The sequence below is a fragment of the Oncorhynchus masou genome, chromosome 12, assembly GCF_036934945.1.
Source record: "Oncorhynchus masou masou isolate Uvic2021 chromosome 12, UVic_Omas_1.1, whole genome shotgun sequence".
In the NCBI taxonomy this organism is placed as follows: domain Eukaryota; kingdom Metazoa; phylum Chordata; class Actinopteri; order Salmoniformes; family Salmonidae; genus Oncorhynchus; species Oncorhynchus masou.
This window is the reverse complement of record NC_088223.1, coordinates 52313604-52337677: the sequence shown is the minus strand read 5'-3', so window position 1 is coordinate 52337677 and position 24074 is coordinate 52313604. Positions and strand designations below refer to the sequence as shown.

Below are 24074 nucleotides of genomic sequence, written 5' to 3'. Positions count from 1 at the left end.
TCATCTCCCTCTCTCCTTGCCCCCTGGGTGTCGATTCCTTAATTCCGGCTGTTGGACTGTGCTTATCAGCCCTCTGCAGCCTGCTACTACCTGGGAAGGATGGGAGAGAGAGAGTGGTAAAGATACGGAGGGGAAACAGGAGGGGGAGAGAGAGGGAGATGTCAGGGCTCTCAGGGACTGTCAATGGAGATGGAGAGAGTGAGCGATATGGATAGAGAGAGAGGGAGAAGTGTTTGGCTTGTCAGAGACAGGGGGGGGGGGCTGTTAAAGGGTGCATTGTATCAAATGTGCCTCAGTGTAAATGACAGTCTGTCAAACCTGCAGGTTTCATATCAGCCTATCAGAATTATTGATGGCATGGCGCTGTTCTGTTCTAAACACAGCTGACCCAGAAAACACAAGTGATAGAAAACTTTCATTCTGTCTTTCCAGAAGCAGACTGTGCCAGAGAGTAGGGTGCACTAAGATAGATAGAAATAATTCCCTCACGAGGCAGAGGGAGGGTGGGGTGAGAGAGAGACGGAACGGAAGACAGAAGAGAGAGAAGTTAGTATCTGTGCACACTGAGGACGTGTATTAATAGATCAAAGGAAGCCTGGTAGTGGGGAGATGATGTGGGCACGGCTGGGGATGGTCATGTGACCATCTTACCTGCAGACAGCCTGACCCCTTAGAAGGACCCCTGCAAGGAAACCCCTTAGGGACGGACAGACTCTAGAAACACACCACTGAGATTCTGATGGAAGGAAACCTCGTTCCATCAATAAGTCATGGGCGGACCACAATGCAGCAAAGAGCCAATCTACCGAGGGACGTCTGGGGGGGGGGCATTTTCGCAGGAAAAGAAATCATTTCAGCTCCGCTTGCCTGTGACATTTCTGCATTGTTCCAGTTCCGGGCCCCAGTCCGTATTGAATTACTCAATCATAGCAGAACAGTTATTGGCTGTTAGGGACCTGGCAGTCTGCCTACACTCCAGGAGATTACGCAGAATTAATTCATTTGTAACCACGGCTGGAGGGGTGTTGTTGTGCCGTAGGTGTATGAGCAAGACCAGTGTGTGTGTGTTTGTTGTGTGCGCGTGCATCCATGTGTCTATTGAGTTGCACATGTGCATTTCGAATATCCCCTTGTTCCCACAGCCAGTCCATATGTCCCCACCCTCCTGCCCCTGAGAATAGAGAGGTTTCTCAGCAGGTTGTTTTTTTAGCTAGAAACAAGGGGGGGGGGGGGGGCTTAGGACAGACCTGTATGGCACACTGACCGCAAACATGGAGGACAGGGAGGGAGGGAGGGAGGGAGGGAGGGAGGGAGGGAGGGTGGGCTAAACAGAGCTAAAAGGCGAGGAAGAGAGCAGGGTCTATTTGGCTCAGGACTCAGTTGCTCCCTCTCTCTGTAGTGAATATATTTATCAACCCCCTCTCCCTCCCTCTTTACATTGAAGCGGAGCGTTTAGCGAGAGCCAGTTGAATGACACAGTTCTACTGCCTCAGTCAGTTGATCACGGTGAGCACAGGGAAAGTGTGTCTGTCCGTGTATCTCTGTGACGGCTGTTGAAGTGTGTGTAGTGTCCTCCCCTGTGGTGTGTCCTCACATCTCTCGTGTCCGTCTTCACAGAGGTCCTGATGAACACCAGGACCGAGACTTCAGATCTCAGATGGACCATCTACTCCCGTGACAACCCTCTGGTGCGTATACGGATCCCCAAACGTATTCTCTCTCTCTCTCTCTCTCTCTCTCTCTCTCTCTCTCTCTCTCTCTCTCTCTCTCTCTCTCTCTGTAGAAATAGGTCCATCTGATACTGGATCCTACCTTTGAACTCACTTTATTCCTCATAAGTTTAGGATCTGTATGCCAACTGTATAACAATGTGTCATTGATGGGCTCGTCTCAGTGGGAGGAGGTGAGTGGTCTGGACGAGGAGAACAACAGTGTGAGGACCAATCAGATCTGCCAGACGGACGGCTTGTCCAGCCATTGGCTGCGCAGCGGGCTGATCCAGCGGCGGGGAGCGTCCCAGGTGTACGTGGAGCTGCGCTTCACCATGATCGAGTGTTCGTCCAGTGTCACACACCACCGCAGCTGCAAGGAGACCTTCAACCTTTACTACTACCAGGCCGACTCTGACGAGGCTACACCCACTCACCCATCATGGATGGAGAACCCCTATACTAAGGTACACCTTAGGTACACCCTCACTCTATTCCAGTGTCTGCCTGCCTGCCAGCTGGAAATCTTAGTGTGTGTGTGTGTGTGTGTGTGTGTGTGTGTGTGTGTGTGTGTGTGTGTGTGTGTGTGTGTGTGTGTGTGTGTACCGTAGGTTACCTGCCCCTCCCATCTGAAGCATAGGTTACTGTAGCCTACTGACAACATTACAAGCATGATTCACAAATTGGGGAGAGATGTTGAAAGGAATGGATGAACTTTTTCAAGGCCAGTTAAGGATATTAGAGTTATCATGTTTCACATTGGATTTATGAATTGTGTTTAATTCTAGCGCTGCTCTGAAAACACAAGCTTGTTAGCTCTGGTCCACCGTTAAACCAACTCGGAAGTTCAAAGACACTCAAAGTTCCTGCATAGAAGCCGCTCTCCCGTAGATATAATTCTGTGGGGCCTGATTCAGATCAGGCATGTCATGACAAGATGTCCGCCGCTGCAAGGCAAGCTTCCCCTATCGTCTCTCCTCACCCGCAAAATATGTCAGTTGCATCTCACGCCCTACATTGTGACTGGCAGCACAGTTTGTGTGTTTGCACTTTTGTTATGATTAAATTGTGTTGTTACGGCGGTATACAATTAGCTCTTAGCGACTTTCCTATACAGATGAAATCGCTTACCCGCTCAATAGCCAGTTACTCTGTCTGCGCTTATTGGGGAAGTCATTTAATGTCGAGCTCGATAAAATGAAAAACGATTTCAAAGGTTTAAAAAGGAAAGGGATATTAAACTGTACTTTTGGGTGTCGAACCGATTCAGAACTTTATTTTTCTGGTCGGGAAACAGTGCAAAAACAAAGGCGGTTCTGTTCAGAACGAAACGTTTTGGAAAACAGTTTCGGTTCCACACACAGCTGCTCTACACACACCGACATACCCAGATATACACGCTTGTTATGGACGGAATCCACTGGAATGTGAGTCGGCTGTTGGATACCATGTAGAGATATTACTTCCTGTGTTTGTTTTGACCGCCTGCCTCTCCCTCCTGTCATCCTGTAGGTGGACACAGTGGCAGCAGACTTCCTGTTGAGGAAGGGCGGGGAGCGTAAGTTCAATGTGAAGACCCTGCGGCTGGGGCCTCTGTCTAAGAGGGGCTTCTACCTGGCCTTCCAGGCCCAGGGAGCCTGCATGGCCCTGCTGTCTGTCAGGGTGTTCTTCAAGAAGTGTCCCGCCTTGGTCAGCTCCCTGTCCTCCTTCCCTGAGACCGTGCCCCGTACCCTGGTGCAGGAGGCCCAGGGGGTGTGTGTGGACAACGCCGCCCAGCAGGGGCCCCGGCCACGCCCTCCCAAACTCTTCTGTGGAGAGGACGGCCAGTGGGTGGGCCAGCCCACTACCTCCTGTGGCTGTCTGTCCGGATATGAGCCCGCTGATGGACACAGCCGCTGCTCAGGTGAGGGGGGGGGGGGGGGGGCAAGGGGAGTATGCCGTCTCATCAGTTTAGGTGGAAATCTATTCTGTCTGTCTTTTCACACTCACACAGAGTTGATGCCTAAACAATGATACAATGGAGAAGTGGCCGGGTGGGGGTTGGAGGGCGGGGGACAAGGGAGAAGAGGCTTACTGAAGCAGTATTAACCGGGAGTGTTGTGGTGGGGCAGGTTAAAGCCTGGGGGACTGAGGGAGGTCAGGGGGAGCAGGGAAAAAGGTTAGAGGTGAGGGCGGTGTCACAGGGCTGGGCGGCTGAGGGTGGCGCTTAGGACATGTCAGGACTGGCTGTCAGACAGACCCAGTGAATCAGCCATGAATGGAGGGGAAGAGAGGAGGGAGGGGAAGAGAGGAGGGAGGGAAGAGAGGAGGGAGGGAAGAGAGGAGGGAGGGAAGAGAGAAATGAGGGGAAGAGAGGGGGGAGGGAAAGGGAGGAGGGAGGGGAAGAGAGGAGGGAGGGAAAGAGAGGAGGGAGGGGAAGAGAGGAGGGAGGGAAGAGGAGGGAGGGAATAGAGAAAGGAGGGGAAGAGAGGGGGGGGAGGGAAGAAGAGGGAGGGGACGAGAGGAGGGAGGGAAGAGGAGGAGGGAAGAGAGGCGGGGAGGGAAGGAGAAAGGAGGGGAAGAGAGGAGGGAGGGGAAGAGAGGAGGGAGGGAAGAGGAGGAGGGAAAGAGAGAAAGGGAGGGAAGAGGAGGGAGGGAAGAGGAGGGAGGGAAGAGAGGCGGAGGGAAGAGAGAAAGGAGGGGAAGAGAGGGAGGGAGGAGGGAAGAGAGGAGGGAGGGAAGAGAGGAGGGAGGGAAGAGGAGGGAGGGAAGAGAGGAGGGAGGGGAAGAGAGGAGGGAGGGAAGAGAGGAGGGAGGGGAAGAGAGTAGGGAGGGAAGAGAGAAAGGAGGGGAAGAGAGAAAGGAGGGAGAGAGAGGAGGGAGGGAATAGAGAAAGGAGGGGAAGAGAGGGGGAGGGAAGAAGAGGGAGGGGACGAGAGGGAGGAGGGAAGAGGAGGGAGGGGAAGAGAGGCGGGAGGGAAGAGAGAAAGGAGGGGAAGAGAGGAGGGAGGGGAAGAGAGGAGGGAGGGAAGAGGAGGGAGGGAAAGAGAGGAGGGAGGGAAGAGGAGGGAGGGGACGAGAGGAGGGAGGGAAGAGGAGGGAGGGGAAGAGAGGCGGGAGGGAAGAGAGAAAGGAGGGGAAGAGAGGAGGGAGGGGAAGAGAGGAGGGAGGGGAAGAGAGGAGGGAGGGAAGAGGAGGGAGGGGAAGAGAGGAGGGAGGGAAGAGAGGAGGGGAAGAGAGGGGGGAGGGAAGAGAGGAGGGAGGGAAGAGGAGGGAGGGAAGAGAGAAAGGAGGGGAAGAGAGGAGGGAGGTTGCAGGTAAAGAATCTTCCATTACCGGTACATGGAAGCCAACCTGACAACAGAGAGAAGCAGGGAGTATTCTCTCTGGGGAGGGACAACTCTCCTAATGAGTCAAATTATCCATGTACACACACACACACACACACACACACACACACACACACACACACACACACATTCACAGGTGGAGAGAGACAGATGGACAGAAATGCGGATAGTGTATAATGAAAAGCCAAATGTTTTACTCAAGCCTCTTGTTTGAAGAGAAGAAAAAAGTATGAAAATGTGTGCACTCACTACTGTAAGTCCCTCTGGATAAGAGTGTCTCCTGAATGACTCAACTGTAATGTTCTGATGTTCTATCGTACGTTTCAGTGGTTAGATACAGTCTTTTGCTGCTCTGACAGGGAGTTGCTCATGAGCCAAAACAGCCACACTCAGCAGGTCATTACAGGCACTCCGCATCATTGCAGATGACTGAAAATGTTGGAGAAGAGCTCGTACAGACAGTAATAGAGCTCTGCCAAGCTAACGCCAGCACGCACACTGGTACGCACACACACACAGTGCAGGACACTCCTCTTCCTCATGTCCACACCATCACACAGATACAATGCCACAGGCAGGCGGTGGGTAGCCTCTGTCTAGCTAATTGCTGTGCTCTTATTTCCTTCTTTCAGTGTGTGTGTCAGTATGTGTCTATGTGCCTGTGTGTCTGTGTGTGAAATGGGCCTCCACCCCTGTCTCCCACTCCCCCCTGGAGAAATGTAAAGGGAAGGTCACAATAGGGTCACATTCCACACTCTGTGCTTTAAGAAGAATGGGAACACTCTCTCTTCATCTCTCTCTCTCTCTCTCTCTCTCTCTCTCTCTCTCTCTCTCTCTCTCTCTCTCTCTCACACACACTTTGTCTCTCCCACATGCTACTGGCTCAGTAGCACTTGTCTGCACAATGACATTAGCATACACACACAGCCAAGTATATACAGTGGGGCAAAAAAGTATTTAGTCAGCCACCAATTGTGCAAGTTCTCCCACTTAAAAAGATGAGAGAGGCCTGTAATGAGAAAAATCCAGAAAATCACATTGTAGGATTTTTTATGAATTTACTTGCAAATTATAGTGGAAAATAAGTATTTGGTCAATACCAAAAGTTTATCTCAATACTTTGTTATATACCCTTTGTTGGTAATGACAGAGGTCTTCACAAGGTTTTCACACACTGTTGATGGTATTTTGGCCCATTCCTCCATGCAGATCTCCTCTAGAGTAGTGATGTTTTGGGGCTGTTGCTGGGCAACACAGACTTTCAACTCCCTCCAAAGATTTTCTATGGGGTTGAGATCTGGAGACTGGCTAGGCCACTCCAGGACCTTGAAATGCTTCTTACAAAGCCACTCCTTCGTTGCTCGGGCGGTGTGTTTGGGATCATTGTCATGCTGAAAGACCCAGCCACGTTTCATCTTCAATGCCCTTGCTGATGGAAGGAGGTTTTCACTCAAAGTCCCACGATACATGGCCCCATTCATTCTTTCCTTTACACGGATCAGTCGTCCTGGTCCCTTTGCAGAAAAACAGCCCCAAAGCATGATGTTTCCACCCCCATGCTTCACAGTAGGTATAGTGTTCTTTGGATGCAACTCAGCATTCTTTTTCCTCCAAACACGACGAGTTGAGTTTTTACCAAAAAGTTCTATTTTGGTTTCATCTGACCATATGACATTCTACCAATCTTCTTCTGGATCATCCAAATGCTCTCTAGCAAACTTCAGACGGGCCTGGACACGTCTGGCACTGCAGGATTTGAGTCCCTGGCGGCGTAGTGTGTTACTGATGGTAGACTTTGTTACTTTGGTCCCAGCTCTCTGCAGGTCATTCACTAGGTCCCCCCGTGTGGTTCTGGGATTTTTGCTCACCGTTCTTGTGATCATTTTGACCCCACAGGATGAGATCTTGTGTGGAGCCCCAGATCGAGGGAGATTATCAGTGGTCTTGTATGTCTTCCATTTTCTAATAATTGCTCCCACAGTTGATTTCTTCAAACCAAGCTGCTTACCTATTGCAGATTCAGTCTTCCCAGCCTGGTGCAGGTCTACAATTTTGTTTCTGGTGTCCTTTGACAGCTCTTTAGTCTTGGCCATAGTGGAGTTTGGAGTGTGACTGTTTGAGGTTGTGGACAGGTGTCTTTTATACCGATAACAAGTTCAAACAGGTGCCAATAATACAGGTAACGAGTGGAGGACAGAGGGGCCTCTTAAAGTAGAAGTTACAGGTCTGTGAGAGCCAGAAATCTTGCTTGTTTGTAGGTGACCAAATACTTATTTTCCACCACAATTTGCTAATAAATTCATTAAAAATCCTACAATGTGATTTTCTGGATTTTTTTTGTGTACCTATGATGAAAATTACAGGCCTCTCATCTTTTTAAGTGGGAGAACTTGCACAATTGGTGGCTGACTAAATACTTTTTTGCCCCACTGTAATTTAGCAGACAGTGTTTAACTAACTTCTGTTGCTGTCTTCTCGTTTTAATGTTGAAGGTTGTACTCTTATTTCGCATCCCTCCCCACCAAAGAGGAAAGTGTGTCATTAAAGGCAGTGTGTGTGGGTTGATGTATGGAGAGTGTGCCGTCGGTGGTGGTGGTGGTGGTGGTGGGGGGGTCATAAAGCTCTTTAAGTCGCCCGGTTGGAGCCTATCTGTTAGCTATAAAACCCTCTCATCCTACCAGCAGCCAGCCAGTTAGAGGGTATTTACCAACAGCACTCTGATGCCTTATCTCTGACTCCTGTCTCTCTCTCTTTCTCTGCCTCCTTCTTTCTCTGTCTCCTTCTCTGTCTCCTTCTTTCTCTGTCTCCTTTCTCATTCTCCTTTCTCTGTCTCCTTTCTCTGTCTCCATCTTTCTCTGTCTCCTTTCTCTGTCTCCTTCTCTCTGTCTCCTTTCTCTGTCTCCCTCTTTCTCTGTCTCCCTCTTTCAGCACTCTGATGCCTTATCTCTGACTCCTGTCTCTCTCTCTTTCTCTGCCTCCTTCTTTCTCTGTCTCCTTTCTCTGTCTCCTTCTTTCTCTGTCTCCTTTCTCTTTCTCCTTTCTCTGTCTCCTTTCTCTGTCTCCTTCTTTCTCTGTCTCCTTTCTCTGTCTCCTTTCTTTTTCTTCTTTCTCTGTCTCCTTTCTCTTTCTCCTTTCTCTTTCTCCTTTCTCTGTCTCCTTCTTTCTCTGTCTCCTTTCTCTGTCTCCTCCTTTCTCTGTCTCCTTCTCTCTCTGTCTCCTTTCTCTGTCTCCCTCTTTCTCTGTCTCCCTCTTTCTCTGTCTCTTTCTCTGTCTCTCTCCCTCTTTCTCTTTCAGTCTCTTTCTCTCTCCCTCTTTCTCTGTCTCTCTCCCTCTTTCTGTCTCTTTCTTTCTCTGTCTCTTTCTCTGTCTCTTTCTGTCTCTCTCTTTATCTGCCTTTCCCTGTCTCTCTCTCCCTCTTTCTCTGTCTCTCTCTTTCTCTGTCTCTCTCTTTCTCTGTCTCTCTTTCTCTGCCTCTCTCTGTATCCCTCTTTCTCTGCCTCCGTCTCTCTCTTTCTCTGCCTCTCCTTCTCTCTGCCTCTCTCCCTCTTTCTCTGTCTCTCTGTCTCTCTTTCTCTGCCTCTCTCCGGCTCTCTCTTTCTCTGCCTCTCTCCGTCTCCCTCTTTCTCTGCCTCTCCGTCTCCCTCTTTCTCTGCCTCTCCGTCTCCCTCTTTCTCTGCCTCTCCGTCTCCTCTTTCTCTGCCTTCCGTCTCCTCTTTTCTCTGCCTCTCTCTGTCTCCCTCTTTCTCTGCCTCTCTCTGTCTCCCTCTTTCTCTGCCTCTCCGTCTCCCTCTTTCTCTGCCTCTCTCTGTCTCCCTCTTTCTCTGCCTCTCTCCGTCTCCCTCTTTCTCTGCCTCTCCGTCTCCCTCTTTCTCTGCCTCTCCGTCTCCCTCTTTCTCTGCCTCTCTGTCTCCCTCTTACTCTGCCTCTCTCCGTCTCCCTCTTTCTCTGCCTCTCCGTCTCCCTCTTTCTCTGCCTCTCCGTCTCCCTCTTTCTCTGCCTCTCCGTCTCTCTCTTTCTCTGCCTCTCTGTCTCCCTCTTACTCTGCCTCTCTCTGTCTCCCTCTTTCTCTGCCTCTCTCCGTCTCTCTCTTTCTCTGCCTCTCTCTGTCTCCCTCTTTCTCTGCCTCTCTCTGTCTTTCTCTGTCTTTGTCGGTCTCTGTTTCTCTCGGTCTCTGCCTCTGTGCGGCTTCGATGCTCCCTGGCGTCTCGTCACTGAGGTCGAGTCTGTTAGGGGAACTCTGACCCTCAGAGCAGCTCCACCTTCTGTCAAAAATGCCTTTTACTAAGATGCATTGTAGAGTCTGCTCAGTAACACTGTAAGGATTCTATTGTGATTCTTTGGAGATACTTATGTGTTGTGTCCGGTACCTGTTTGCACATGTTTTTAAGGCATGCGTTTCTATAGTACATGTGCTACTATTCAAAGGCCCTCTTCACACACAATAGAGAGAGAGAGAGGGTGAAAGTTACACCGTGTACACGGATAACAAAGAGAAAGTCTATTTATACTGTCTGGGAAAGGAAGGCCAGGGCCACTTGAATTGTAATGATGTCATCTTACTCAGCGATTAGGTTTGACGCGGGGCTTTTATGTAGCTTCCTGCCTGGCTGAGTTAGCACCTTAACTGTTTAGCCTCTCTATTTGGTTAATGATAACTCGGCTCCAGGGAGTCGGAGACTGTTAGACAACCCGGCTTTGTATTAATCCTGTGAACAGTGTTTCCCCTATAGTCATTTGGCAGCGGCGGGCCGCGGCTGCTCAAACTTTGCCGCCACTCCAAGAAATATGATATATATATGATGAAATATGATATATATATGATGAAATATGATATATATATGATGAAATATGATATATATGATGAAATATGATATATATGATGAAATATGATATATATATGATGAAATATGATATATATGATGGAATATGGTTGTTTAAAAATAGAAATATTTTTGTGGAGGGTAAAACGTTGTCAGTGTAATCTTAAATGACTAAAAACAGGCATAAGTATGTAGAAAATATAAAGGAGGTATATATTTTTTAATAAGATCATCTTTGAGAACGAATAATCACCTATGGATACTCAACAGTCAGAGAGAATCTCACATTTAAAAAATGTCATGGCATTGATTTTGTCATAACGTTTGAGTCACCCAGATAGCATAAGAACACGGCATAAGCTACAAGCAAAATGTTTAGAAATACACAAAATTTGCTTTTAAAACTGCAGATTTTCTCTCAGAAACTCTGAACTACCCATTAAACATAGACACTGTACAAGTGGAACAACAACCCAAAACTAGCTCTACCTAACTGCTGATGACTTGCATAACCGTGTTATTCGATACAATAAAATACAGTACGATAAAACCCAACTTTATTGTTCCTCATGGGGAAATGCAATTAGTCGACAACAACTTAAACTTCAGTCATTTTCCTAAGTAGAGCAACGGCAGTTTGTTAGAAGTCTTTATCCATGGATGATGTGTGTATGTGATGTGATTCGTTGTCATACTGAGGGGGTGTTATGACTAATGTTTTAGGAGTCTGTTATTATTACCCAGTACTTCACAGGGGCTCACATAGCTCAAATTAGACCTTCAATATCTGCAAATGAATACATATGATCCCCAGCTATGTATTTGATTAATTTCTGTAGCCGTTTATTTAAACAGAAAGTGAACAGAGCAGATATTACAATAACACACGCACACGCACACACACACACACACACACACCCACACACTTGCTGTGCCGGATCCCCCTCGCTGAATGAGCCCGGTGTGTCAGGGAGCGAGCCTGATTTATGGGCTGTTTACACTGAAGCCGGGTGTCCCGCCTGAGTCGAAGGATCAGACGAGAGGCGAGCGCATTCACATCCATTTCATTGTGTTTATGTATCTTGGCGGTGATTAATGAGCGTTCCTGTACTGTTTGTCTTTTTTTAACATGCTTTTTGGCTCCCAACCCGACCTGCTATGATGGGACGCTATATGCTGCCTGCGGTGTTGGTTTCTGATGTCACGGTTTGTGGCAACGTTCATGGCCGTACTAACTTTCCTTCTCCCCTCTCGCTCACCCTCGTCCTCTCAGCCTGTCCTGTGGGTCAGTTTAGGTCCGCCTCGGGGGGCCAGTGCCAGGCCTGTCCAGGGTTTAGCCATGCTATGGTGACGGGCTCACCTGTGTGTCAGTGTCGTCCAGGATACCTCCGCGCTGACTCGGACACCCCAGACACCCCCTGCACCAGTAAGTAAACACATTATTACACCAGTGGAGGTGTGATAATAATAATAATGGCTGGAACGGAGCAAATGGATTCAAACACCTGGAAACCACATGTTTGATGTATTGTTTTACCTTTATTTAACTAGGCAAGTCAGTTAAGAACAAATTATTATTTACAATGGCAGCCTTGGAACAGTGGGTAGCTGGGTAGCTGCCTTGTTCAGGAGCAGAACGACAGATGTTTTACCTTGTCAGCTCGAGGAATCGATCTATCAACATTTTGGTTACTGGCCCAACGCTCTAACCACTAGGCTACCCTGCCACCCCATACATACTCTAACCACTAGGCTACCCTGCCGCCCCATACATACTCTAACCACTAGGCTACCCTGCCGCCCCATACATACTCTAACCACTAGGCTACCCTGCCGCCCCATAACATACTCTAACCACCACTAGGCTACCCTGCCGCCCCATACATACTCTAACCACTAGGCTACCCTGCCGCCCCATACATACTCTAACCACTAGGCTACCCTGCCGCCCCATACATACTCTAACCACTAGGCTACCCTGCCACCCCATACATACTCTAACCACTAGGCTACCCTGCCGCCCCATACATACTCTAACCACTAGGCTACCCTGCCGCCCCATACATACTCTAACCACTAGGCTACCCTGCCGCCCCATACTCTAACCACTAGGCTACCCTGCCATACTCTAACCACTAGGCTACCCTGCCGCCCCATACATACTCTAACCACTAGGCTACCCTGCCGCCCCATACATACTCTAACCACTAGGCTACCCTGCCACCCCATACATACTCCACCCTCTATTTACTCTCCCCGGATACTCGGTCTCTGCGCTATTTTCTCTCACTTTCAACTTGTGTTTCTCTTGTTGCCCTCCCTCCTTTGTTGTCCCTCGCCCCTCTCCTATTTCTCTTCTCTGGTGTTGTGCTCAGCCCCTCTCACCTGTTCTGTGGCCTTTTGTCCCAGGGCTGAGAGTATTGAGATGCGGTTCCTTTGTAACGGGTGTAGAGCGGGGCGGAGCCTGGATGTCACTCCCAGGACGGGAAGCGTTGATGGGTCGTGAGGGACACCTCAGTGTGGATTCAGGAATTTCAATTCAGCCACATGTGATGTGTGAATTGTAGGCCTTTTGAATTGGGCACGCTCACTCAGAATGGCCACGAAAGGAGTTCGCAAGGAACAGCAGTCTGAAACTCGTCTGAAGACTGAAACCCGTCCATGACAAACAGAATTCCCCGTAGACTCTGCTAGCCTATGAAATCACAGCTTAAATGACAGCTAAGCGTCAGTATAGAGACAAAGTAGAATCTCAATTCAACGGCTCAGACACAAGAGGTATGTGGCAGGGTCTACAGTCAATCACGGATTACAAAAAGAAATCCAGCCCAGTCACAGACCAGGATGTCTTGCTCCCAGGCAGACTAAATAACTTTTTTGCCCGCTTTGAGGACAATACAGTGCCACTGACACGGCCTGCAACGTAAACATGCGGACTCTCCTTCACTGCAGCCGAGGTGAGTAAAACATTTAAACGTGTTAACCCTTGCAAGGCTGCAGGCCCAGACAGCATCCCCAGCCGCGCCCTCAGAGCATGCGCAGAACAGCTGGCTGGTGTGTTTACGGACATATTCAATCAATCCCTATCCCAGTCTGCTGTTCCCACATGCTTCAAGAGGGCCACCATTGTTCCTGTTCCCAAGAGAGCTAAGGTAACTGAGCTAAACGACTACCGCCCCGTAGCACTCACTTCCGTCATCATGAAGTGCTTTGAGAGACTAGTCAAGGACCATATCACCTCCACCCTACCTGACACCCTAGACCCACTCCAATTTGTTTACTGCCCAAATAGGTCCACAGATGATGCAATCTCAACCACACTGCACACTGCCCTAACCCAACTGGACAAGAGGAATACCTATGTGAGAATGCTGTTCATCGATTACAGCTCGGCATTTAACACCATAGTACCCTCCAAGCTCGTCATCAAGCTCGAGACCCTGGGTCTCGAACCCGCCCTGTGCAACTGGGTACTGGACTTCCTGACGCGCCGCCCCCAGGTGGTGAGGGTAGGCAACAACATCTCCACCCCGCTGATCCTCAACACTGGGGCCCCACAAGGGTGCGTTCTGAGCCCTCTCCTGTACTCCCTGTTCACCCACGACTGCGTGGCCACGCACGCCTCCAACTCAATCATCAAGTTTGCGGACGACACAACAGTGGTAGGCTTGGTTACCAACAACGACGAGACGGCCTACAGGTGAGGTGAGGGCCCTCGGAGTGTGGTGTCAGGAAAATAACCTCACACTCAACGTCAACAAAACTAAGGAGATGATTGTGGACTTCAGGAAACAGCAGAGGGAACACCCCCCTATCCACATCAATGGAACAGTAGTGGAGAGGGTAGTAAGTTTTAAGCTCCTCGGCATACACATCACAGAGAAACTGAATTGGTCCACCCACACAGACAGCATCGTGAAGAAGGCGCAGCAGCGCCTCTTCAACCTCAGGAGGCTGAAGAAATTTGGCTTGTCACCAAAAGCACTCACAAACTTCTACAGATGCACAATCGACAGCATCCTGGCGGGCTGTATCACCGCCTGGTACGGCAACTGCTCCGCCCACAACCGTAAGGCTCTCCAGAGGGTAGTGAGGTCTGCACAACGCATCACCGGGGGCAAGCTACCTGCCCTCCAGGACACCTACACCACCAGATGTTACAGGAAGGCCATAAAGATCATCAAGGACAACAACCACCCGAGCCACTGCCTGTTCACCCCGCTATCATCCAGAAGGCGAGGTCAGTACAGGTGCATCAAAGCTGGGACCGAGAGACTGAAAACAGCTTCTATCTCAAGGCCATCAGGCTGTTAAACAGCCACCACTAACATTGAGTGGCTGCTGCAAACACACTGACTCAACTCCAGCCACTTTAATAATGGGAATTGATGGGAAATGATGTAAAATATATCACTAGCCACTTTAAACAATGCTTCCTAATATAATGTTTACATACCCTACATTATTCATCTCATATGTATACGTATATACTGTGCTCTATATCATCTACTGCATCTTTATGTAATACATGTATCACTAGCCACTTTAACTTTGCCACTTTGTTTACATACTCATCCCATATGTATATACTGTACTCGATACCATCTACTGTATCTTGCCTATGCTGCTTTGTACCATCACTCATTCATATATCTTCATGTACATATTCTTTATTGTGTGTGACATATATGTGAAAAATAAAATTTGATTTGATTTGAGCTCTCCCTAATTAAATCAGACAGTTGATTTATTTGACCACTCCAGATGTTTTGACTAATCACAAGCCGTTTTTTCCCCTCATCCTAGATGTTGACGTAAATTAAGCCTAAATTACAGTAGGCCGTTGTGATGGTACACAAATGCCTCCTACTTGAGGCCACCCAAACCTCCCAGAGAGCATTATGGCGGATTTTACTAAGCACTACTATCACAGAAGCTGTAAATGGCCTAGCCACTGTCTCAATGACAAGGCACAGTCTCCTTAGCAGGAGCAGGAACTAATTCACACTGGCTGAGTGGCATTGCAATTGTGTTTCGCTTGGTTGGCAGCAATCACAATCCCCCTACTACAATCTTCAGCTGCTGATCATTATCATTTAAAATGTGGACGTGTGTAATTGGAGCACCAATTCAATTCTGCATCACAATGTTGTTTCCTGCTGTGCCCCTCAGCCTCTTGTCCCTGGTGGCTCCTCCAAACGCTAGCTGGAAATGTATCTGGAACATGACGAGTAGCATGCAAGCGATTTAATTGATAATGCAAATCTGAAACAGAGGAACTCTAATATGGCACAATGGGCCAGTAAAGTGCCTTCAAATGGAAAATGTATTAGTACTTTTGTCTGATGAAATATTTGTGATATCCTGATGTGGTGGTGTGTGACCCTCTCCTCTCCCCCCTGTCCTCCAGGACCCCCCTCTGCCCCGCGAAGCATCGTCACCCAGATTAACGACACCACGGTGACCCTAGAGTGGAGCGAGCCCCAGGACAGTGGTGGCCGGACTGACCTGAGCTACTCTGTGGAGTGTTCTCTGTGTGGGGCTCCCTGGGGCCCCTGCTCTCCCTGCGGGGACAGTGTCAGCTACCGGCCCTCTCAGCGTGGCCTGCTGGGCCGCAGGGTGGTGGTCTGGGGCCTCATGCCTCACACTACATACACCTTCTCTATCCAGGCCCTCAACGGGGTAACCCCGACCAACGGCAAGGGGGCACCCAGCGACAGTGTCAACATCACAACCAGTCACGACGGTGAGAGAGATAGAGACACAGAGAGGACGAGAGAAGGGTTGGTGGTTGGGGTCGTATAGTTAGAAGAGGAAGATTGAATGTTGTTTTGTCTTTTAATGCCGTTTCTTTGTGTTGGTCTGAGTGCAGTTCCAGTTCTGGTGTCTGTGATCAGGAAGAGTATCTCTACAGAGAGCAGTCTGACTCTCCACTGGTCAGTTCCAGCCCAGCTGCACTACACCATCCTGCAGTACCAGCTACGTTACTGTGAGACGGTGAGGATGACCAGACGCTCTGTCCTCCCACTGTTAAATACTCTAGCTCTGACTCACCTTAGGTCTTAGGGAGTTGACCGTTACATCTGTGTACATCATGCTGACCTCCCTCCCACTGGCCCAACCTGGCGCTCTTATCTGCTTTTGTTCTCCCACCATCCCGCTCTCTCTCCGTCCCTCTCTCTCTCTCTCCGTCCCTCTCTCTCTCTCCGTCCCTCTCTCTCTCTCTCTGTCCCTCTCTCTCCATCCCTCTCTCTCTCCGTCCCTCTCTCTCTCCGTCCCTCTCTCTCTCCGTCCCTCTCACTCTCTCCATCCCGCTCTCTCTCCGTCCCTCTCTCTCTCTCCGTCCTGCAGGAGCGTCGAGGTGAGGAGCAGGAGCAATTGTGTAGCTACAGGGAGAGTGACAGTAACCAGGTGGTGCTGAGTGATCTCCGAAGGGCCACTCAGTATGAGGTGCAGGTCCGGGCTCGCACCATGGCCGGCTACGGCAGCTTCAGCCCAGCAGCCTCCTTCCGCACCATGCCTGACGGTAAGGAAAAGCCCAGGCTTCACTCTTTCAGGGAGGCCTATCCATATCCAGGCTCACAAAGTATTCTGGGGGTTTTCACTATTTTTTGTGTGTTCTTTCCACCTTCTTGTTAATTTGCCAGATCACATTAGTTCATTAGTTACAACATTAGTTCATTAGTTACGACATTAGTTTAGTTACGACATTTGTTCATTAGTTAAGACATTAGTTAATTGGTTATGACATTAGTTCATTAGTTAAGACATTAGTTACGACATTAGTTCATTAGTTACGACATTAGTGTATTGGTTACGACATTAGTTCATTGGTTATTAGTTCACTAGTTACGACATTAGTTAATTAGGTAAGACATTAGTTTTAGTTACAACCTTTTTTTTCTTTGCGTCTCAGACATAAGTATATTAGTTATGACATTCGTTCATTAGTTAAGACATTAGTTCATTAGTTAAGACATTAGTTCATTAGTTATGACATTAGTTCATTAGTTATGACATTAGTTCATTAGTTACGTCATTAGTTCATTAGTTACGACATTCGGGAAATGAGTTACGACATTCGTTACGACATTCATTAGTTATGACATTCGTTCATTAGTTACAACATTCGTTCATTAGTTACAACATTAGTTCATTAGTTACGACATTAAGTCATTAGTTAAGACATTAGTTAATTGGTTATGACATTAGTTCATTAGTTATGACATTAGTTACGACATTAGTTCATTAGTTATGACATTAGTTACGACATTAGTTCATTAGTTACGACATTCGTTCATGAGGTAAGACATTAGTTTTAGTTACAACCTTTTTTTCTTTGCGTCTCAGGGCATGACTCTCCTTCCCAGCTTCTGGTGACCGGTGTCCTTATCGCCATGGGGATGCTGCTGCTTGTCACTGTCATCACTGTGGCTGTCTTCTGCATACGGTGAGAACCAGGGAGAGAGGGAGGATGGGGGGGCGGGGAGAGAGAGCGGATACTGTCATGTGAATTGTACATAAAGGGAAAAGCTCAAATAGAAATATGGGTCTTAACATTTGCCATGCTTTTGTCTTTTTGCAACCGGTACCAATCTTATCACGCTTAGATTATGACTGTTACCTTCATACACTATGTCACATTTGAGCGAAACTCTCAAAGAGCCAAATCATTTCTCTTTGTGACTTTGTGCTTACGGGGCTAGAAGTTATTCCGCTCATTAAAACACTTTCCCTTGGCTTCATTGTTTCAGCAAATAGCTCCACATGCCCTCTGAAGAAAGGTTCTGGGAACATAGGGAACTAGAGAGTGAGAAAGAGAAAGGGAGAGTGGGAAAGGTAGAGAGAGAGGGGGGGGTGGGGTGGAGAGAAGGGGTGAGAGAGAGTGGGAAAGGTAGGAGAGAGGGGGGGGTGGGGTGGAGAGAAGGGGTGAGAGAGAGTGGGAAAGGTAGAGAGAGAGGGGGGGGTGGGGTGGAGAGAAGGGGTGAGAGAGAGCGGGAAAGGTGAAGAGAGAGGGCTAGAGGGGGAGAAAGAAAGAGAGGGGTGGAAGGAAGGGGTGAGAGAGCAGGAAAGGTAAAGGGAGAGAGGGGTAGAGAGAGGTAGAGAGAGGGGTGGAGAGTTGGGGGTAGACAGGATGCAGCAGTCCCAACCCTGTCTCCACAGGACAGGAGAACAATAGCTCTGACCTTGGGGCACACACTACACACACTACACACACTACACACACTACACACACATGCAGAGTTGTGCACACACATCCACACACATTGTTCATTTGCACATACACTAAGAAGTACACAGTGTGCACACCCTCATTCACACACACACACTCACAGTTGTCGGCCTGGTTCCACCGCCAGATGAGGGTGGAACAGTATTGCTATTTTGGGCCTGAGAGAGAGAGAGAGAGAGAGAGAGGGAGGGAGGGAGAGAGAGAGAGGGAGAGAGAGAGAGGGAGAGAGAGAGGGAGAGAGAGAGGGAGGGAGAGAGAGAGAGGGAGAGAGAGAGGGAGAGAGAGAGACAGAGAGAGAGAGAGAGAGAGAGAGAGGGGCATGGGTCCAGTAGCTACAGGGCTGTACAGTCCTACTGGGATGGGCCTGGGCCAAAGGAAGTCTCACTAATGGAGCCCTCCATCACAGCAGTCCCAGACACAGAGCAGAGTGGCTCCTGAATGCGCAGAACAGTAGAGGGCCCAGGGTCAAGGCATTACTTCATCTACCAGTCATGTATTGTTTCTGAGACCGAGAGAGAGACTCAATGAGCTTGTTTGTGACACTAAGAAACCCTCACAGAGAGACCAGAGGTGTTACGTCACTGGACTAGCTCTCTCTCTCTCTCTCTCTCTCTCTCTCTCTGACCCCTTGCCCCTTTTCCCTCGTCCCCCCTCTCCCTCCTTCCTCTCCCACACACTGTTCTTCTCGGTAGTAGACACAGCAGAATGAAGGACCCAGAGCTGAGTGACAAAAACGGCCAGTACCTCCTGGGCCAAGGTGAGTACACATACACATACACACACACACACACACATACATACATACACATACACACACATACACACACACGTAGATAGAAATACTGCATACAGCTATTTTCAAAGTCATGTTTTTCATGTTTTAGTCTGTCTGCTACTTTGGCTGTTCCGTCGTTTAACCTACCCTCCCTCTACTCCTCTCCTCACCTCAGGAGTCAAGGTCTATATTGACCCCTTCACTTACGAGGACCCTAACGAGGCCATACGGGAGTTTGCCAAGGAGATCGATGTTTCCTTTGTCAAGATCGAGGAGGTCATTGGTGCCGGTTGGACTCTCTTATCTCTTTGTTTTTCATGATGTATCGCTGCCTGTAAACAGACTGGTTGGTATGGTGCTACAGTATCATGTTTGTACTAACGGGTATTTCCCTGGCTCGTCTCTAGGGGAGTTTGGGGAGGTGTGTCGGGGAAGACTGAAGGTTCCAGGGAAGAAGGAGAACTATGTGGCCATCAAGACACTGAAGGGCGGCTACACAGACAAGCAGAGGCGGGACTTCCTGTCGGAGGCTAGCATCATGGGCCAGTTCCAGCACCCCAACATCATCCACCTGGAGGGCATCATCACGGCTTCCTGTCCCGTCATGATCCTCACTGAGTTCATGGAGAACGGAGCGCTCGACTCCTTCCTTAGGGTCAGTCTATCTATTGTCCTGTCACTTCGTCTCTCCGAGAGTCCTTCACACACACACACCCACGCACACACACACACACGCACACACGCACGCACGCACGCACGCGCGCACGCACACACACACACACACACACACACAACTTGACCGTGACCCCACTCTCCGCGGGTGTCTCAGGGGGAGTTGGGACATGAATGTACATTTTAGTCATTTAGCAGACACTCTTATCTAGAGCCACTTACAGTTAGTGCATTCATCTGAAGATAGCTAGTTGGGACAACCACATATCACAGTCATGGTCATTTCATATGTCCTCAATAAAGTAGATGTCAGCAAACTCAGAGCTAGTAAGGGGGGAAAACTCCAGTGGGAGTGTTACTTCGCAATACATTTTTTTTTTGGGGGGGGTAAAAATACACACAGGACAAGTATAATCCCCCCCCCCACCAAATTATTATTATTATTACACACAAACACACACAAATGCAAATGCACAAACCTCTTCTCCTACAATTCAAACATTCCCATCTCTCTCTCTCTCTGTAGTTGAACGATGGTCAGTTCACTCCCATCCAGCTGGTGGGCATGCTGCGTGGCATCGCGTCGGGCATGAAGTACCTGTCTGAGATGAGCTACGTCCACAGAGACCTGGCCGCCCGCAACATCCTGGTCAACAGCAACCTGGTGTGTAAGGTGTCTGACTTCGGCCTGTCCCGTTTCCTCCAGGAGAACTCCTCAGACCCCACCTACACCAGCTCTCTGGTGAGACTTCCTGTTCTTCCTCCACACCAATCCCATAGTGCATCTGGTTATTGTGTGTGGTTGTTGACCCCCCCCCCCCCCCCGTCCTCTCTCCAATCAGGGTGGTAAGATCCCCATCCGCTGGACCGCCCCAGAAGCCATCGCCTTCAGGAAGTTCACCTCAGCCTCCGACGCCTGGAGCTACGGCATCGTCATGTGGGAGGTCATGTCGTTCGGAGAGCGGCCCTACTGGGACATGAGCAACCAGGACGTGATCAATGCCATAGAGCAGGACTACCGCCTACCGCCGCCCCCTGACTGCCCCGCCCACCTCCACCAGCTGATGCTGGACTGCTGGCAGAAGGAGCGCTCGGCCCGCCCCCGTTTCGCCGCCATCGTCAGCGCCCTGGACAAGCTGATCCGCAACCCCGCCTCGCTGAAGATTGTGGCCCAGGAGGGTGCAGGGTGAGTGGGCACAGATCTCTAGGCAAAAGGCTGGGTGTGGAGGGTGTGTGGAGAGTCCGAGAAGGCCAGTGTGGGTTTGAACACAGCCTGTGGTAAAGACAAGGAGGTGACTGTCTCACCAGATGGAGAGTATATATTGTCTCTTAAAAGAGCCCAGTCTTTATTCCATTGCTTCATTCCTAGAATACAGTCCTGTCTGTCAGAGTCAGTCTGCATTAACCTCCTACTGTCCCTCCTCCTCTGTCCTGCTGTGACCTGTCACACTCTAACTGTGCCCATTCTCTCCGCCTATCCAACCCCGAATACTAACCTGTCGCTCACAGCTTGGGCCACACCCCCTTCCCCTCCAACAGCCATTGTTGTTCCCTGCCACTCATGCAGCCTTAGATCCCGCCCCCATTCTGTGGAAATGCATGTCCCTCAAGGCTACATGCCTGTGAGGCCCCTGGTATGCTAGTGACAGAGAGAGTGTGTGTCCCCTGTCCACAGGCCGTCCCACCCCCTGCTGGACCAGCGGGCCCCCCCAGCCCCCTCAGCGTGTGGCTCCGTAGGGGAGTGGCTGAGGGCCATCAAGATGGAGCGCTACGAGGACAGCTTCCTCCAGGCAGGATTCACCTCTGTAGAGCTACTGGCCCAGATCACTGCTGAGTAAGTTCACAGTTCACACCTGCAACAATGTGTCTCTCTTTGACTTTCAAACCTCTTGAAGTTGAGTCACACTCTACGACCATAGCTCTATGTCTCGGTCCGCCTATCTGTCAGTCACTCAGTATGTCTGTCTGTCGGGCTGCCTGTCTGTCAGGCCTTCTGTCTGTCTGTTTATCTAACAGTATGTCCTTCTCCTCAGAGACCTGCTGCGTCTGGGGGTGACCCTGGCTGGACACCAGAGGAAGATCCTGTCCAGCATCCAGACTCTGACCATGACCAAGAGCCCTGGCACCATACGCTTCTAACCCCGGCACAATTGACCTTGACCCCCGACCTCTGACCCAACACAGACACCAGCACGCACACAGCACATCGCACACCCATGGATCCAGCCAGCACCCTGCTACAACCACACAGTCCCTGACCCTGGCACCATTCTTAGACGTGAAGTCCATCAGTGACTGGGCGTAGTGACAGCACCTCAAGTTGAACTAATTCTAGATGACCTTCCCTACAACCTGACCAACCTGTCCTTGCTGATCAGTCAAGTGATCAGTCAGGCCTGGTGCTGAGGACTGGTAAGGAGGCAGCTGTGCTCTCTATCCTTGATGCAGTGAAAATAATAGAAGAGGTAAAAGCTTTAGGCAAAACATCTTTGTGAGGACCCATTACACTTCTTTGCTTATCTGAAGTTACGGGTTTTACGCGCCCAACCAAACTTCTGGGAGAGGGTGATCGTCCCCTTTTGATAGGCTTGCTGGAGCCTCTCAAACTGCCTCTCTGGCCAGTTCACCCTCACTCCGCCTCCACTGCGTCACTGCTTGAATGTTTACCTGTGGTCCTAAACAAACTGGTGATACCATTGGAGGAACAGGTCAGTGCCGACGCCAAACCCAAGGACTAAAGTTGATTTATTGGTGTGTTTCGCCAGTGGCAGACTAGGTTACTGCAACATGGACTAATATGACATTATATGATATTATACGATATTATACGACGGTGTGGAGGGATGCCACCTGTTTCAGCGGACCCAGAAAACGTGTGTTTGGACTCTTTTTCGAATCGGCCTCACTTTTTCCCCTGGTTTCAAAATGGCCTTGGCTTTCCTCGGGTGTTATGGGTAATGTAGGCGTTTGGACCAGAACAGACTGTAGTCATACAAGCCTTCGTTTCCTTATCTTCTTCAGTGACAATGTGTGACCCTCCTGGGTCAGTCGTGTGGGAGGAGGACTGAGACATATCAGCACTTTTATATATTGAACAGACAGAAGTTGGGTTTTTAGTCAGTTCTCTGTCTCTCCAACTCCTAGCTCCTGTCAGCAGCTACATTACTTCCTGTGTTTCTCTTGGAGTATGGCTGGCTGGCATTTCCACTTCCTGTTGCTGCTGGACTGGGCAGATCACTTCCACACACTCAGACTGAAGGAGGTCCCTGACCATTTTAACTTGGGACTTTGACCAGGAAAAATACCAGTCTGGCCTCTCATTATTTGGTTGATATTATAGGTGGTCAGTTTTTCGTCTTGCTTGAGTGCCATTGGATCTTCTATGTGGACTGATGTCAAAATGCCTGTTCTATAAAGCAGAAAGCCCTTCCTGGGTTATGTAGTTCGATCTGCCATACAGAAGTCTCTTCAGACGCCACCATTTTCACATGTTTGGGGAGATTGTGTGGTTCCTTGTTAACTAAAGCATTGTGGGAAATGTGGTCTTCACATTGAGGATCTGTTATGAAAACGGGAACCCCTTTTTTATAAAGTTTCCATTGAAAATCATGTATAGATATGTGTGATTTGATTCGCCCCATCCTTTCTGTGTGTAACCTGTACTCCGTCACAATAAAGACACACACCGGTGTTTATCATCGAGACTCCTCATTTAGCGGCGAACTGAGCTTGTAATAACGACACATTGCTCACGCTCCCTCGAGAGGTCTGAAAACGCACACACGTGAATGCAAACACACGCACGCGTACAGGAGGAAAAACACATGTAAGTGCGTGCACACTCATGCATTCTAAGTGAAGCATCCCAAAAACAGAGTGCATCCACCACCTACAGTATAATATCCATATACTCCTGTAATTGTTTTAAGGTGATCCGTTTCCTTGGCAGCTTTTTTTTCAAACATTCCTCCCCGCAGATACTGTGACCTTCTCCACGGTGAAGGAGTGAAGGGGGGGGGGGGTTGTGGTTCGGGAATTGAGCTTACACCCCTCCTCACCCTCACCACTTTCAGCTTAGCTCCCTCGTGGACATTCCTCTCTCCTTTTTTTTTTTGAAAGGGGACAGCCCAAACCACTGAGAGCTCTCAGCCTGTCCTTGACTCTGTTCTCTGACACTTAGATGGGTGTTCTCCCCTCTGTTCCTCAGCTTTCAGTCCACTGGAGTAGTGCTCTCACCCTGCCCCTGCTACTACAGCCCCAGAGCCACAGCCTCAAAGCAGTCAGAACAGCCCGGAGAAAGCTCACCACAGGCTGTCTCAACTCTTACTCTGGGTGTCTGTTTTTTCAATGCTTTCAAGCTAATGTATGTGTTTTGATTATCTGTGTTATTGATGAGTCATTGCCAGGTCCCATGACCCTAATGTGCCCTACGCTCGGCTGTTTCAGAGGAAGTCTGTCACAGAGATAAACAATGAGAGGATGACCCCTCCGAACTCTGACCCTTCCTTCGATGTAAAACAATAAATGCCCTCTCCA

General features: G+C 49.3%; 1 protein-coding gene across 2 annotated transcripts in view; it reads left to right on the top strand.

Moving 5' to 3' along the window:
- The window catches only part of LOC135550374 (ephrin type-B receptor 4a-like), a 39854-nt gene extending 16620 nt beyond the window's left edge, over positions 1-23234 (top strand). Inside the window, exons 2-16 of one of the 2 annotated variants that reach the window (XM_064981100.1) lie at positions 1618-1688; positions 1895-2176; positions 3222-3612; positions 11132-11284; positions 15269-15604; positions 15731-15855; positions 16210-16384; positions 17209-17308; positions 18787-18848; positions 19042-19155; positions 19274-19521; positions 20065-20280; positions 20381-20724; positions 21214-21372; positions 21572-23234. In XM_064981100.1, coding sequence (XP_064837172.1) covers positions 1618-1688; positions 1895-2176; positions 3222-3612; positions 11132-11284; positions 15269-15604; positions 15731-15855; positions 16210-16384; positions 17209-17308; positions 18787-18848; positions 19042-19155; positions 19274-19521; positions 20065-20280; positions 20381-20724; positions 21214-21372; positions 21572-21677 — 2882 coding nt within the window. In that variant the 3' untranslated portion in view covers positions 21678-23234. Of the gene's footprint in view, positions 1-1617; positions 1689-1894; positions 2177-3221; positions 3613-11131; positions 11285-15268; positions 15605-15730; positions 15856-16209; positions 16385-17208; positions 17309-18783; positions 18849-19041; positions 19156-19273; positions 19522-20064; positions 20281-20380; positions 20725-21213; positions 21373-21571 lie in introns of both variants that reach the window. The other variant, XM_064981099.1, reaches the window with a different exon arrangement.
- The last annotated feature ends 840 nt before the right edge of the window (positions 23235-24074 follow it).